Source organism: Delphinapterus leucas, chromosome 1 (assembly GCF_059928025.1).
Source record: "Delphinapterus leucas isolate spDelLeu-1000000601 "Yukka" chromosome 1, BTC_Dleu_Yukka2, whole genome shotgun sequence".
Classification (NCBI taxonomy): domain Eukaryota; kingdom Metazoa; phylum Chordata; class Mammalia; order Artiodactyla; family Monodontidae; genus Delphinapterus; species Delphinapterus leucas.
In genome coordinates this window covers 190,087,078-190,102,669 of record NC_143129.1, presented here as the reverse complement: position 1 = coordinate 190,102,669, position 15,592 = coordinate 190,087,078, and the positions used below count along the sequence as shown (strand labels likewise).

At 59.9% G+C, this 15,592-nt stretch overlaps 1 protein-coding gene across 3 annotated transcripts; it reads right to left on the bottom strand.

Moving 5' to 3' along the window:
• Window positions 1-1,749: 1,749 nt before the first annotated feature.
• Window positions 1,750-6,679, bottom strand: MXRA8 (matrix remodeling associated 8). Of its 3 annotated transcripts, none has more exons than XM_022598680.3 (10): window positions 6,577-6,679; window positions 5,527-5,550; window positions 5,123-5,428; window positions 4,934-5,035; window positions 4,350-4,820; window positions 4,051-4,209; window positions 3,798-3,834; window positions 3,641-3,717; window positions 3,467-3,547; window positions 1,750-3,245 (listed from the first exon to the last, which is right to left on the bottom strand). In XM_022598680.3, the coding sequence occupies exons 1-10, from the start codon at window positions 6,623-6,625 to the stop codon at window positions 3,220-3,222; spliced, it is 1,332 nt and encodes a 443-aa protein (XP_022454388.1). In that variant the 5' UTR covers window positions 6,626-6,679; the 3' UTR covers window positions 1,750-3,219. The 3 variants fall into 3 exon arrangements, with proteins under 3 accessions (XP_022454388.1, XP_022454386.1, XP_089758333.1); XM_022598678.3 differs by having other exon boundaries at window positions 1,752-3,245; window positions 4,341-4,820; XM_089902207.1 differs by lacking the exon at window positions 1,750-3,245 and having other exon boundaries at window positions 3,494-3,717; window positions 4,341-4,820.
• Window positions 6,680-15,592: the final 8,913 nt, after the last annotated feature.

The window sequence follows — 15,592 nt, the reverse complement described above, 5'->3', positions numbered from 1 at the left end:
CCCCCGCGCCAGCTCCAAGCTCTGCCGGGTCACACGGGGGCTCCGAGAAACACGGGCCAAGGGAATGCCGGTGCCCCCGTGGACGAGGGAATGCAAGTGTGAGCACGTGTATGTGATGCTCAGGCGACAGCGGGGTCAGCGCGGGCAGGTGTGCGCACGCAGGGGCACGGTGCTTCTGGCAGCAGATGTAGGGATTCTTTTCCCGGCCGCTCTCCATCGAACCTGCCTGGGGTCCTCCTGCCTGGGGTCAAGGGAGACGCGGAGCAGCGCCCCTCCGGCTGTGAAGGGTCCAGCCCAATGGGGAGAGCGGCTCTCCCTACCCCCACCCAAGGAGGAAAACTTGAGGCCACTAGAAGGAGGCCCACGCTGGCAAGAGTGAGAAGGGAGAGGCCCTAGGATGCGGCCTGAGAGTTTTGCCAGTGGGCGGCACATGCTGCTCTGAGGCCCGTCCCCAGCGCCCTGCCTTGAAGCTGGCTGGAGCTGAGACTCTCCCATCTGTCAGGTCATGACCATCCTCACGCAGTGGGCCAGCACAAGATGAGACCTCATTAGTCCATCACTGACTGGAGGAGCCAGAGTTTGGCCATAAGTCCCTGAGTCCAGGCCGGGGACCACCCCCAGGTGAGCCTAGGCAGGGGTCCTGACCTCCACTCCCCTGGGCTCTGTGAGGTGGGCACCCGCTCAGCCAAGCCTGGGCCTTCTCCCTTCGGGGCTCAGTTTCCCCAGGCAGGACTGCCTTAGAGGAAGGGTCCGCCATGGCTCTCTTCTGGGTGCTCAGGGTTAGGGAGGAAGACCCTGAGAGCTCACCGGGGGACCAGATCCCCCAGGCCAGGCTGCCAGTCACACAGATGCAGGGGCTCTGATGCCTCAGCTGCACTCCTGCCCCTCAGCCCAAGGCACAGGACAGAGGCTGGTAGCCAGAAGCCAATCCCGGGACTGATGCTCACGTGGTCGGGCTGGGGCCCTGCAAGGGGCCTGAGTCTGTGGCCAGAACCTGAGACCTGACAGGAAGGGCCTTGTCCAGTGGCATGGGGCCACTGGGGCCGGGGGTCACTGGGCTGGGGGGAGTCACAGCTCCCGTTGCCACTGTGGGGTCCTTGTGGGGGTGTGACGAGAGAGCAGCTATCTTGAGTTACTGCCCAGGTGTTTCGCTGTATGACTGTCCTGCTCACACCCAGAGCCTGGACGTTCAGATGAGGACCAACGCTCAGGACTCCCACCCCAAGCTCCTGCCTTGCTTTTCCTGGGCACCTTTTAAAATGACCACTCAGAGCTGAGCCCGTGCAAGTCAGTGACTGCTGCTGCAGCCACCTTACAAGTTCTAGGTGCTTGCTACCCTGCTGGCCATCTCCTGCTCACTGGTGACCTGGACGGAGGACTGCCCTTCCCCTGGCTCCCCGAGCACACACCCCCCCACCCAGCGCGTGCACGCGCACACACACACACACCTAGCATACACCCCCACCCAGCACGCACACACACACACACCCAGCGTGCACGCGTGAACACACACACACCCAGCACACACACACACCCAGCGTGCACACACGCCCAGCACACACACACACACGCCCAGCGCGCACACACACACACACCCAGCGTGCACACACACACACCCAGCACACAGACATCCCCCCCCCCCCCGGATCTGTAAGGAACACATTTCGTGACTCTTTCTTTGTGTGAGGGCTTGAAACTGGGCCTTCATCAAAACGACCCCGGGGTTTTCACCTCCCCCAGGTGCGAGGGATGCAGACGGAGCCCCCTGTGGGCCACCCCCCCCACCCCGCGTGGGTGGCTCGTGCTTCCTCATTTGGAAGGTCATGATCTCAGCCCATCGCTCTGGCTTTTCCAACTTAGGGTGACAGTCGCCCCTCCTGCCCCCTGCTGTCCCTGAGGGCCTTGGAGGATGGGGTCAGGGTTAGAGAAACAGGCTGCTTCCTACCGCGGCTCCCTTCCCTCCCCCTCCTGTCCTGCTGGCACCCCTCTGAGGGCTCTCCCGCTACCTGCTTCCTCCCCCTTTTTCCTCACTCGTTGAGCCCATCCTGGCATCTGCTTCTCTTCTCAGAGGACTGAACTAATACAGTCTGCCCTCTGTCCTCAGGTCCAGTAAGCCCTCAGAAGAGGATCTGAAACTGCTTCACAACCAGGAGCAAGTGCACACAATCAACTCTGACACTGCCCTTCTCAGGACACCCAGACCCAGACTTTCCACCCAGAGGAATGGGTGATGACAGTAGGACTTCAGATGAAGGAGAACACTTGGGGGTCCCCAAGGGCCAGACTCTGTCCCCCGGGGAGATGGAGGGGAGCTGTAGAGGCATAGCTGGGGCCAAGTCTAAAATCAGATGTGGTCTTTATTGAGATGATAGCAATTCCCCAGGATGAGCAAATGTGGGTTGTCAGGAGTGGTAGCACCGGCCACTCTAAGACCATCCTCACCGCCCCCCCCCCCGGCCCCCGTCCTCAGCCAAAACGCAGTCCAATGAGGCCTCAGCCTGGACTCCAGCCCAAGGAGGGGCCGAGGGAAGGGAGTCAGGCTCAGAAGTCACATGGAGCCTAGTGACTGTCAAGGCAGCTTGCTGGAAACAGGGCCGAAGCAGGGTGGGAAGCAGAGAGGGGGCCCCAGGAGGCCGGAGGCAGCGCAGAGGGACACTAGCCCCGGGCCTGGAGTGCGCAGTCCTCGGGTTACCATGAAGAGCCCAAGACAGCCTGGCAGTGAAACTCGGGGTGCCGTCGAGGGGAGCTGGCAGGCAGCTCCCCTAAGGACGGGGCAAGGAAGGGGTGGGAGTGCCAGGCCTGAGGCTGACCCCAGCTCCAAGAATCCCCACTGAGCCCCCTCACGGCCCTCTCCCTGCAGAGGTGGGGCTCCCAGCCCCCAGTGGGCAGAGGCCAGGAGAGCCTGAGAGACTGGTGAACATCAGCGGGGTCGTGGCCGTGCGAGGAGGGAAGAGCACCGGCCGAGGGCTGCGGAAGGGGCCCGGCTGCAGTGCCGGCAGAGTCCTAAGGAGCCCACGATCACAAATGAGGATCAGGTGGCCCCCAAGGGGGGTCTGGAGGCAGCCTCACCCTGCACCAGTCCAGGCCAAGTTCCAGGACAGCGGGACCAGCCGCTGGAAGGGGGGCCAGGCGAGCTGCATGGGGGTCAGGAAGAGTCTTCCGAGGTGGACAGACAAGAGCTGGCAGAGCTGCTGGCCCAGCCAGGGGCCCGGGGTCGCCTTATTTGCAGTACTCCTTCCTGAACTCTGGAAGCCAAGGGGACAGGCGGGTGTCTGCCCTCTGCCCCTCTGCTGCGGGGGAAACAGGGCAGACTACCATCAGGGCTGCCCAGGGACTTCGGGGGCGCTGAGGCGGCAGGGGACTCCTGCCCGCAGGGCTGGCTGGTGCCTTGGGGCTCTGAGTGGGTGGCAAGGGGTACAGCCCAGCTCTGAGATGGGCAGGGGTCTCCCCCCGCACCTCAGCTCACCTTTGTCCAAGTCGATGCTCTTGGCGGGCAGGGGGCTGTGGGACAGCTCAACCCTCTCCTTCAGGAGGTTGTTTTTGTAACCTGATGCAGGGAGAGAGCAGGGTGAGGTCTCAGAGACGTGCCTCCCTCACTCCAGGCCTGGGAGCCACAGTCTGTCCCTTTGGTCTCCCTCACCTAGTCGGATGTCCTCCCTCCTGTAAAGAGCCTGGTCGCCGGCAGCCACAGCAAACTCCACCATGTTCACGTCCTTCCTGGAAGCGGGAGGGTGGTGGGAGGTTAGAGCGGTGGGCAGGTCTGCCTGGTCCCCGGGAGAGCCGGAAGGGGCACTCACCCCTTGGACTTGCACTTCTTGTCGGAGTATTCGTAGCCTGGGGAGGGAGAGTCGTGTTGGGGGCAGCCTCCCCCTTCCCCAGCCCCCCCCAGCCCAGAGGAACCCTCGCAGCCCAGGCAACGAGGCTCATGGGGCCCTCTGCTCGGACCACTGCGCCCCAAGTCCCGCCTCCGGCCGGGAAAGGCTTCCCAGTGCTGGCCTCAGCCCCCGCGTTGCGAGTCCCCGCCCGCCCCCCCACCCCACCCCCGCTCACCTCCGCGGCGGCGCTGTCGGGTGGCCAGGATGACGGTGATGAGCAGCAGAATGAAGAGCAGCAGCGTGGCCAGCACGTAGCCCAGCTGCTGGAAGAAGTGGGCCCGGCCCTCGGGGACGATGACGTTGATGACGCTGCGGCCGCGCGTCAGCGTGGGGTCTGCGGGGGCCGGGCGGGGACCGTGTCAGGGAGCGCGCAGCGCGCCTACCCGGGCCGGCCTCAGCCCGCGGGGCCCTCCCCCCGCAACGCTGGAGTCCCTGATTTGGGGCCGGAGGGGGCCACAGACGTGCCTCCTGCACCTGGGCCGGGCGCGCCGCTGTGGCTGGAACCGTTGCCCGGCGAGTCCCGCGGGGGCGGCCGGGCGGCGGGCTCGGTGACCTTCAGGTGGAAGACGCGGCGCTCGTGCAGGCCGCAGTAGTGGTGGTGCAGGTGGCAGGAGTAGGTGCCCTCGTCTGCCGGCTCCAGCGGGTCGATGCGCAGCGAGAAGTCGCCGCGCGCAAAGGCGTCCGCCCCCACGGCCACGCGCTCCCGCAGGAAGGGCGGCCCGTAGGCGCGGCGCTCGCCCGACGCGTACAGGTCGAGCAGGCGGTCCGCGCGGTCGTGCGGCACCCCGGGCGGCTGCCGGTCCCAGTGCACCACCTGCTGCGCCTCCTCCAGGTGCCGGTCGGTCCACACGTGCGCGCGGTTCACGCACGTCAGCAACGCGGGCGCGCCGCGCTCCACCGCCAGCACCTCCTTCTCGCCGTCCCAGTGCGCGCCGGCGGCCCGGGCTGGGGGAGCGAGGCCGGTCAGGGACCCCGGGCCAGGAGGGGGCCCGGAGGGAGCGGGGCGGGGGGTGGGGGCAGGGGTGGGAGAGCACAGGCCGGGAGTGGGACACACTCACGGTCGTCGGTGACCTCGAGGCGCACGGCCAGGCTCTCGTAGAGGTGGCAGTAATGGTGGTGCAGGTTACAGGTGTACAGCCCCTCGTCTGTGTCCTCCACCGCTACGCACCGGGGGAACCCAGCGATGAGCTCCGCGGCCTCGCCCGCGCCCCCGCAGCCCCGCCCCCTCTCGGTCCCTCGGGCCGTACCGCGGATGAGCAGCGAGAAGTTGCCGTCCTGGAAGGCGGAGGGGGTCAGCAGCAGGCGGCCGCTGTCGCGCGGCTCGTACACGCGCTGCTCGCCCGCCGAGTACATGTCCACGAGTCGGCGCGCGGGGCCGCCGGCCGGGCCGCCGCTGAGGTCCCAGTGGACCACGCGCTGGCGGTCGTGCAGCCGGTCTTGCGTCCACACCATGCGCGGGCTCTGACAGCGCAGCACCGCCCGGGCGCCGGCTGCCCAGCTCACTGCAGACTCGGACACCACGGAGCTGCCGGGGGTCGCGGGCCCAGCTGGCCCTGGTGGAGAGGGGAAGTGACCGCGGGAGGGGTGAGACCCAAGGGGACAGATACAGGATGGGGCTAGCAAGGGTTCCCAGGGGAGGGTGGTCACTAACCTGAGGACAGAAGGACAGAAGAGCCTGGAAGGAGAGGAAGCAAGAGTCATACTGTGGAGGGGTCACCCACCCGAACCGGCCCCCACTCGGCTCCCTGGGCCCCTTCGGTAGTCCTTGCTGAGGTGGGTGCTAGTGACACCCTCTTAACAGGTGGAGGTAAATCCAGAGAAGCCGGGAGGGCAGAGGCGGGGGTCTCCTTCCCCCCCACCTCTCCCAGGCGCCCGCTTAATCCTCATGGCCATCTGCCCAGGCTGCGGGTGAGTGGTGGGGCCAGGCCAGCTCTGTATGTGTGCCTGTCACCAAGCGCCACATTCAGGAATGGTGGCCACCCTAACCATCACTGCAGCAAGGCCACAAGAGTACCAGCGCCTGACACCTCTGGCTGGTTTGCGGGGCTACTGCACGTGCACATCCGGAGTGGCACCTGCCCGGGGTCCATGCCTCACAAGCCCGCCCTCCAGGGTCCTCAGACGGCTGGCGCCCCACCCAGGAGCCCCCTCGGCCTTCCCGAGGGGCAGAGGTCTGAAGCACGAAAAGGCTGGAAGTGGGGAGTGACCCCACCATCTGCCACCCCACACACCAAATTCCTGCTCCAGAGATGTGGCCGGGTGCCCAGCCGTATGGAGGAATGTGCCGGGTCAGCAGGCCAGCCCGGCAGGGGTGGGGTGGGGGGGTGAGCTCCGAGGCCTGGGAGCAGACCCTGCGAGCCCCCCTCAGTCCCCCACCCACTCCCCTCCTGACAACAGAGAAGCACAGGCCTGAGGGGCGTCCCAGAGAAGTCGGGGGGCGCCAGGGAGCCCAGGAGGAGCCCCCGCCTTGGCCTCCCTCCCTGCCCGGCCCATCTCCAGCGTCCAGTGAGGGGAAGTTCTGTGGGACCTGACGTGAGGCCTCACCACCTCCACGTCCTGGGGGACTTCTCGTGGTGAGCAGCTCCCTCTGAGGCCCCCAGACCCACCCCTTCCCAGCTGAGGCACCCCCGCAACCCTGGGCTCGGGCTCAGACCCACCGGCGGCTCCCGCCCCCCGACCCCGCCCCCACACCCGAACTCACTCTGCAGAAGCACAAGTTTCCAGAGCAGGACCCGGGCCCGCAGCTCCATGGCGCCTGCCTGGCCCGCCTGGCCCGCCGGCGCTTTGTCTCACTCAGGCTCTAACTCTCCAGAAAAACAGCCCGGCCCCCTCCCCCTCCCCCTCCCCTCCCCAGCACCCGCTGTGACATCACGGAGCAGACCGCCCCCTCCGCTCCTGCCCGGCCCCTTGGCCTCCCCGCCTTCCCCTGGTCCTTGGTCCTTGGCCGGCCTGGTGGGAGGTGTCAGGCCTTGGCCACTGTGTTCCCAAGGGTGAGGGGAGTCACTCTGGCTTGGGTCCTGGAGAAGGTGGCAGTAGCCCAGCCCAGAAGGGGCAGGGGGGCCTGAGGGTATGGCCCCAGATGCCTCGTGGGTGTCTGTGACATACATACGGAGCCCTTCTGGGGCCACTGCCGGTCTGGGGTTCTGGGGGGAGTATCTCCTCACCAGCACCTCTGTAAGTGAACACGGGCCAAGGCATCCCCCCACTGCAGGAGAGCAGAAAGGCATCCTGGGTCTGACCCCAAGGACCCCAGGCTGCCAGACCACCAGGTCTTCCCGTTGGCCCTGTGGTGACCCTTCGCCTCTGGGGGCTGCGTTTCCTCAACCGTGAGGTGGGGATAAGAGTCGCACGGGCCCTGGGGAGGTGGGGGGCCCCTTCCGGAGAGCATGATGGGCACTGCTATTCATCAGTGCCCTCAGCCAGCCAGGGGGTGAGGGTGGGGCCCCTGAGAGCTGAGCGGGGAGCCGGGTGACCCCCTGTCCTGGTGCCCCCACCCCATCTGCCCACCATCAAGAGCAGAAACACCACCCAGACCCGGGTACGGTGTCCCCAGGATCAACCCCCACCCCTCCCAGGGGGAGGAAATGAAGGGGGGTATGGGAGCCTTCCCAACAGAAGGCACAAATCTGAAGCTCTGGGAAAACTTACGAAGTCACGTAAACAAATGTGAAATAACAGAGCACGCACTGTGTATCAAACCCACTCTTTCTAGTTAAGCAAACCTCAAAAAAAAAAAAAAAAAGAAAAAAATCCACCAAACTACCACAAAAACCCACGGTGCATTTTTGGACTGCCCATTTGGACTGAATTATGGTCACAGGCCCCAGGCCCTGGTGGGCTGGAGTCTCTCTTGAACCCTGCCCTGGTCCCCAAGTCCTCAGACAAGCAAGGAGCCCAGCCCAGCCAGACTCTTGGGCTCCGGGCAAGGGGAGGAGGCTGCTGCTACTGCAGCAAGAGGGAATGAGGGTTGACAACAGGTAGGACCCACTGGGAGGACACAGGGCTGTGAGGACGCCCCACCCCCAACCTAACGGACCCATTTCCTCAGCAGGATCCAGACCCTGGGAGGCGGAGCCCCCTTTCCAAACTGGAATCAGGACTTGTCTCTGCACCCCACCCCCAGCTCCTCATGGGCCTTTCATTCTGGATAAACAAGCCCTGCCTGGCTGGCCTTGAGGACTGGCCTCTCCTCCTGTTTTTCTAACTGGTTTATATTAGCACTGGTGGCCTCCTTCCCAGCCCTCCTCCCTCCTCTGCGCCCCCGCCCTTGTCTGTCTCTCTCCATCGGCCTCGACCGCTCTATTGCTCCATCTCAGGCCTCTGGCTGCCAGGCTGTCTCTCCTCCATAGAGGGAAGATGTCCAGGCAGGGCTGGAGGGAGGCAGAGACGGCCCAGGTCCGGCCCCTCAGTCTGGAAGGGGAGCGGGGTCAGCTCCCAGCGCTGAGCTAAGAGCCTGGAAGCACCCGGGCCACACCCTCAACTCCCTGCAGAGCCCTCCCTCTCTCAGCCCTGCGTGGAGGTCGGTGGATTCCTGGCATCGCAGATCCAGCCCTCGGCTCAGCCCCAGTACAGAAGTCTGAAGGAGGAAGCACACTCCTGGCACCACTGGGCAAGGATGGACAGGGCAGGGGAAGGCTGCAAACCCCTCCTCCCTGCCCCATCCTGTTCTCTCTGCTTGAGCCCACCTCCCCGGTCCTTGGCAGGAAATAGCCGCAGATGAAAACAGAGGCCCAGGAGAGAACAGACTGGAACTAAACGGCTGCAACATCACCATGGTCCTCCTGAGCTCCAGCCCAGCCCCAGCCAGACCAGAGCCCTGGACCCACATCCCCCTCTCCTAGGAGTCCAGGCCAGACAAGGCGGGTCAGCCAGCGAGCCCCACTGAGACAGACTCAGACTCTGGCTCCAATCCTGGGGACCCGGACATTCCAGGCAGCCAGGATCACTGGGAGGAGAAACCACAGGCACTCAGAGGCACAAGCAGACACACAGACACGTGTTCACACACGCTGTCATTCAGCAAACGCTGCGCACCTACTGTGTGCCAGGCACTGGGACTCAGCACCGCACCGGCTGCCAAGCTCCTGCCCTCTTGTAGCTGTTAGAGGGCAGGCAGCCTGCAGACCCAGCTGCTGATGAATGAGGGCATTTTAAACGTGGCGAGATTAACGCAGGTAAGGGGCTCCCTCCGCCAGACCAACCAGGACAGCCCCTCGGGGACCCACACCAAGTGAATAGCTAGGCTGGGGCCCAGGAAGCTGCCTGCCGGGTAGGGGAGAGCGTGCTGGGCTCTCACGTGAAGTACGATGAGGCCTAAGGGGGTTTACATGCGGGAGAGATGTGGTCTGATGATGCGGGAAACGCCAAGATGGTTAGTTTAGACCCGTCAGGACTTACACGAACACATCAGGGAAATGGACAGAGTTCTGAGATGCTCCCCAGGGCACCCAGCCCGTTTCCTCCCCCAGAGTGTGACCAACCTTGGCGGGATAGCCCTTCGCACCCACGTGACAGACGTGACTGCCAAGTTGCTCCCTGAGGCAGAGTATGCATCTCAGCCGGACAAAAAGCCTCAGCTTCTCTGCCTGCTGGGCTGTGAAAGGGCCCATGGGGTTGACCCAAGTGCAAAACCCTGAGGCCCCAGACACCCCCCCACCCCCCCACCCCCAGAAGAAAATGGATCTCAGTCCTACAACCGCAAGGAATGGATTATGCCACCCACCAGATTAGCCTGGAAGAGGACCCCAGGTGAGGACACAGCCCTGCCGACACAGGTTTCACCTGGTGAGACCCTGGGCAGAGCTCCCAGCAAACTCACATCCAGACGCGTGCCCCATGCAAGCCGTGCGGTAATGAACATGTTGAGGGAAGCTGCTGAATTTGTGTTGATTTTTGATGCAGCAACAGGAGACAAATACGACTGTCTCCCTGAGCAAAGCAGGGGCAGGACTTAAAAGGACAAAAGCACAGGTCTCAGGGATGGTGTCTTGTTAGGGACTGGCTTGTGGGCAGGTCGCTGAGCAGCAGGGTCCCTGGGGTGTCCTTGGGAGCTGCGCTGACCCATCAGACGAGGTGAGGCCAGAGCGTGGTGCCGTGTCACAGGCCAGGGGACTCGCCATTTCCCCCTCACGCTGCTTTTCTGCTCATTCTGACCAGGTCTCGTACAAGCACCAGGTCACTTGTGAGTGTGTTGGTCCTTCTTCTGGGGACCTGGTGGCCTGCCCGGTGCCGGGGCTCACCCCGTGAGGCAGGGGCTCTGCAGGCCCCATGTCCGAAGAGCTGGGTGTCCCGTGGAGGCTCTCTTTCTCCTTCCGGTGGAGACCACAGGTCAGACAGAGGCTGGGAGATCATCAATCCACTGAGACACTGATTCGAAAATACAGACGAGAAAATCTGGAAATATAGATCCATTATTTCATGGGCCAGCCAACCCTTTTATCTTGAGAAAATGTCAGGGAGCCAAGATCAAAGATTTTAGTGGTTGTGGTCAAACCCACATCAGTGGTTTCCTGCGTGGCATTAACAGGGTTCAGGCACCCCTCGTTGTACTGCACTTCGCAGACTCTCCCCTTTTCACAAACTGAAGTTTTGGGGTGACCCTCTGTCAGGCAAGTCTATCAGTGCCATTTTCCCAACAGCGTTTGCTCACTTCATGTCTCTGGGTCACACTTTGGTAGCTCTCACATTATTTCAAACCTTCCACCAGCAAAAAACTCTGACTCGCTGAAGCCTCAGGTGATGGTCAGCATTTCTTAGAGACAAAGTAGTGTTAAATTAAGGCATGTAAAATTAAAAAATATATATATGGGGCTTCCCTGGTAGTGCAGTGGTTAAGAATCCACCTGCCAACGCAGGGGACACGGGTTCGGGCCCTGGTCTGGGAAGATCCCACATGCCGTGGAGCAACTAAGCCCGTGCGCCACAACTACTGAGGCTGCGTGCCACAACTGTTGAAGCCCGCGTGCCTAGAGCGCGAGCTCTGCAACAAGAGAAGCCACTGCAATGAGAAGCCCGTGCACCGCAACGAAGAGTAGCCCCCACTTGCCGCAACTAGAGAAAGCCCACACGCAGCAACGAAGACCCAATGCAGCCAAAAATAAACAGACGAATTTTTTTTAAAAATTAAGGCATGTACTTTTTTTTTTTTTTTTCTTTCCTGCGGTACGCGGGCCCCTCACTGCTGTGGCCTCTCCCGCCGCGGAGCACAGGCTCCGGACGCGCAGGCTCAGCGGCCATGGCTCACGGGCCCAGCCGCTCCGCGGCACGTGGGATCCCCCCGGACCGGGGCACGAACCCGCGTCCCCCGCATCAGCAGGCAGACTCTCAACCACTGCGCCACCAGGGAAGCCGCATGTACGTTTTTTAGACATAATGCTATGGCACACTTAATAGCCTACACTTTAAACATAACTTTTATATGCGCTGGGAAACCAAAAGGTTTGTGTGCCTCGCGTGCCTGCGGTGGCCTGAACCGAGCCCGCAGCGCCTCTGACGCCTGCCTGCGTCCCCTCTGTTTGGCTCGTTCTGTTCGTGAAGGTGCAGGGGCGCCGGCCAGATTGTATGGGTCATAGACTTGAACCGTGACCTCAGGCTCCAAGGTTGGCCACTGTATTTTCTTCTCTCCCATCACGCCAGAAGTGTTTCCTTACCGTCCTTATCGATTCATCAGTTTTGCAGCCAGGAATCAAGGACCACAGACCTGACTCCTAGCAGATTTCACCCGTGGTGCCTCTCATTGCGGGAGTTACAAAGTTACAAAGTCCCCAGGTCCCGCTGGTTGCTGGCGCCTTGGGAAGGCCAGGGCTGACAAGCTTAGAGCAGCCACCAGGCTGGCTTCCTGGGGGCCGCGAGCGCTGCTTCCACGTGGACGGGCACCCTGGGTCCCTGGCGCCTCACCAAGGAGATTTACCTTTAAATGCGATGCTTCCAGCAAGGGAGCCCCTTCACCACGGGTTCTGGTGACACCGAGGCTCCCTTCAGCAGCTCTGCTTTATGAAGAGGGGCTCGAGCTCCCCACAGAGGGTGTGCGGGAAGCCACGGGAGGGAGGGAGGGTGGTCCGTGGTGTCCTGCCTGCAACACAGTCCCTCAGCCACCCCGAAGCCTTGACCTGGCCTCCCTGCGGCCCTCGGCATGGCCACCAACGCCCCTCGGCCCTGCAGCCTGGAGGGCTCCCACCTCCCCTGCCTGCCCAGCCTGCCAGCCCAAGGACTCCTCTGCTGTCGGGGTTAGCGGGGTGGGAGGAGTGGGGGTGAACCAACCACCAGACTCCCCGAGCTTCCTGGTCCCGACTGGACCCAGGGCCACCCCTCGGGTACCGTCCTGAGTGGTTCCCTCCTATCACTTCCAGAATTTTCAGTTTTTCTGAAGAATCACTGGCTTCACATCTGTATTAAGAGTTTCTTGTGATATTTTCTCCTGAACTCTGAGGGCCAGTTGAATGAGATCCATTTACAGACACTTCATTACAGCCTGTGCTGTCTCATGCCCACACCACCTCAGCGAGACACGTCCAACTCCTCTGCCTGTCCTGTGGACTCGGGCCGGACTGCAAGTTCCGGGTCATCTGCTTCTGGTGCACAGGGGCCCCCGGCCCTGAGCTGGCCCCTGGGGACAGTGTGGCAAGTGTCGGCCTGTCTAGTGAGGCTGTTTCCTGTCGCGTCAACAGTCAGGGACCCCGGAGACGGCTCCCGGGAGGCCACCACTGCCGCGCGGCTGCACAGCATGTCCAAAGGCCAGAGAGCGGAATCTCTTTTAAGGTGTCACGTACTTCCCCAGGATTCAGTCACGAGAGTGTGTTTACCTCACAGAGCCTTCCGACCTGCAGGTACTGGCGGGGAGGGCCTCACAACACAGCAATCAGAGCCATCCTCGCCGCACACGCGAACGTGGCAGCTTCCCACCAACGCGAGATCGCAAAGTTGCTCCAACACAGTCAGAACAACATTCCTTTTGTGTATAAATAGTCTGACTTTCCCATATTACGGGCTTCGTAAACGGGGGCTTCCAAACTTGCGAAGAGGCGGTTAAATACGGTAGTGATAAATATATTCCATCGTCTGCACTGCTCTTCATTTTATCCAAGGGAGGAGGCCTTTGTGTTGCCAATGGCGGTCTGGGGGAACCCCAAAGACAGGTGAGGTTTAAGACACATTGTCCGTTTTTCCAAGTCTGGATCTCAGGCCTGGATTTTGGGCAGGCACATCGTCACTGTTGACCACACACAAGACATGATGATCACGTTGGCTAGAGTTTTAACCAATCCGGGTGACAGCATCTAAAACGAGCACAGCACTGAATGATTACTGGCAGTGTTTGCCATCTTAGAAACAAGGACCATCTGGTAAAACAGAGTCAAGTCGTGGTGGGAACCTGAGGGGATAAGGGCCCAAGTGGGGATAAGCCTGGGGAAGAGAAATGCACTCCCTGACCCAGCAGAGGAAACAACAGATTTTCTTTTTGTTTAGAATATGCTGTGCATGTAAAAGACAACTCTTTTCCTCTTTATTATATAATATATACACTTCCTCCATTTAACAATATTGATATCTCTCTATGAATGTTTACTATAAGTACACAAATATTTATACTGTTATTGACAAATTTAAACGGAGAGCTTTAGTTTACGTAACTGTATGTATTACACAGCGTATGTTTTAACTTCACGGTCCAAATTAGACGTAATTTGGACAAAGAAGGGCTATTTTTAGACAGTAACGCACTATTTCTGTAATCGCTCTCTCTGTGAATTTCAATATCTTTAGAAACGCTCCGGGTATTTGCTGCATAACAAGCACCTGAAAACCACAAGCCGGGGGCAGGGATGCAGAGGTGGCGCACAGGGGATTTTCCAGAGCAACGAAACTCTTCTGTATGATCCCCCATTAGGGGGATTCACGGCACTATGCGTTTATCAAAATCCAATGAACTGCATGGCACAAAGAGGGAATCTTAATGTGTGAAAAGTCTAAACAACTCATTTAGGTGGTCAGGTAATCAGAATGTGGCCAAGAAATCTGGCTGACTCACAAACGGGGCAACACCACTGAAGGGGTGTGGAAGTACCAACCTGAGGGCCTCGGGAGTGAGCAGAGCCTGTGACTAAAGGCAGAGGGGCCTGCGCGCAGCACCGTGCTTGAGCTGACACGAGTGTTTCCCACCGGCTGTGGTTTATCAGCTCTGATACTGCCGCAGGGGACGTGGACCAGGTTATGGAAAAGCAAGAGGGGCTGGAATGACCCGCGAGGTCGGGATCACAGTTGGAGACACTGCTGTGAACTCATGTTCAGCGCAACACAAATAAAGGCGGACGCCTGTAGCAGCAGTTATAGGTGTGTGGATGCGTGGTCGGCTCTGTCATCTGAGAAGGCCCAGCAGCAGTGAGCACACCCAGCTCCAGATCAAAATGGTTTCTAAGACCATTTCCCATACAAGGAACCATGGCTCCTTGGAGAAATGGCTGGTCTTAGGGTGCGGGAGGGAACACGAGATAAGCCTGGAGTGCCGAAAAGGAAGGAAGTGCTAAAAAGTGAATGATGGGGGCTTCCCTGGTGGCGCAGTGGTTAAGAACCCGCCTTCCAATGCAGGGGACATGGGTTCAAGCCCTGGCCCGGGAAGATCCCACATACCACGGAGCAACTAAGCCCGTGAGCCACAACTACTGAGCGTGCGCTCTACAGCTCACGTGCCTAGAGCCCACGCTCCGCAGCAAAGCCACCACAATGAGAAACCCACGCACCTCAACAAAGAGTAGCCCCCGCTCACCGCAAATAGAAACTAGAAAGCCCGCGTGCAGCAACGAAGACCCGACGCAACCAAAAATAAATAAATAAAATTGAGTCTTTAAAAAAAAAAAATTACCTGAACTTTTTCTAACACTAGTTGTTAAACTCCACATTTTCCAGCCCAACATTTAAACAATATTAATGTTTATATGACATAAAGTCTCCTTGGCAATATTTGCTCTCTGCCAGAATTCACATCTCTCTGCTTGTTATCCAACGATGAACAATTGTCCCAGGTTTTATTTTTTTAGCTGTGGATTCTGCAAGAAAATGACTTTTTTTTTTAAAGCATTAGAAGTTCAATTCCTTTTTTCTTTCTGGAAATCTAACGTTCTCTATTTTAAATCTATGAAAGCATGCATTAGTCTATTTAAGCCATCAGCACGGGAGCTTTATAATCAATATACATTATTTTGGTTTCCAGGAAGACAGGAAGTTATACTAAAATGCTCAAGAGAATGTGCCCAGTCATACAGCCCAAGAACCTAATAGAATCTCAGCCGAGACCCTGGGACTTGGGCCTCTGCATCCTCCATGGCTGCCCAGTGGATGGGTCTCAACACGCTTCGTGTGCCTCAGCCCAATGTGGATGGGTCTCAACACGCTTCATGTGCTTTAGCCCTCATATTGTCCCATCTTTGGCCAGTGAAGCCCTTTGCACCCTCCTGGTGCCTCCCGTGGCCTCTGACATGAAGAGACACGGCAGGTTCTCATGCGCTTCCTGCCACAGGTCTGGCGTTAGGGTTTCCAGGTAAACATCGCACAGGACATACTTAGAAGTTATTTGTTGCTTATCTGAAATTCAAATTTAACTAGGGGCCTGTATTTTTATTTGCTGAAGTTGGCAACCTTACCAGGAACTAGCCATGTCTCCAAAGAGTCCTGGCTCCCACCAGAAGTGGGGGAGGGCACTTAGAGCCACTTCTGGGGGTCTT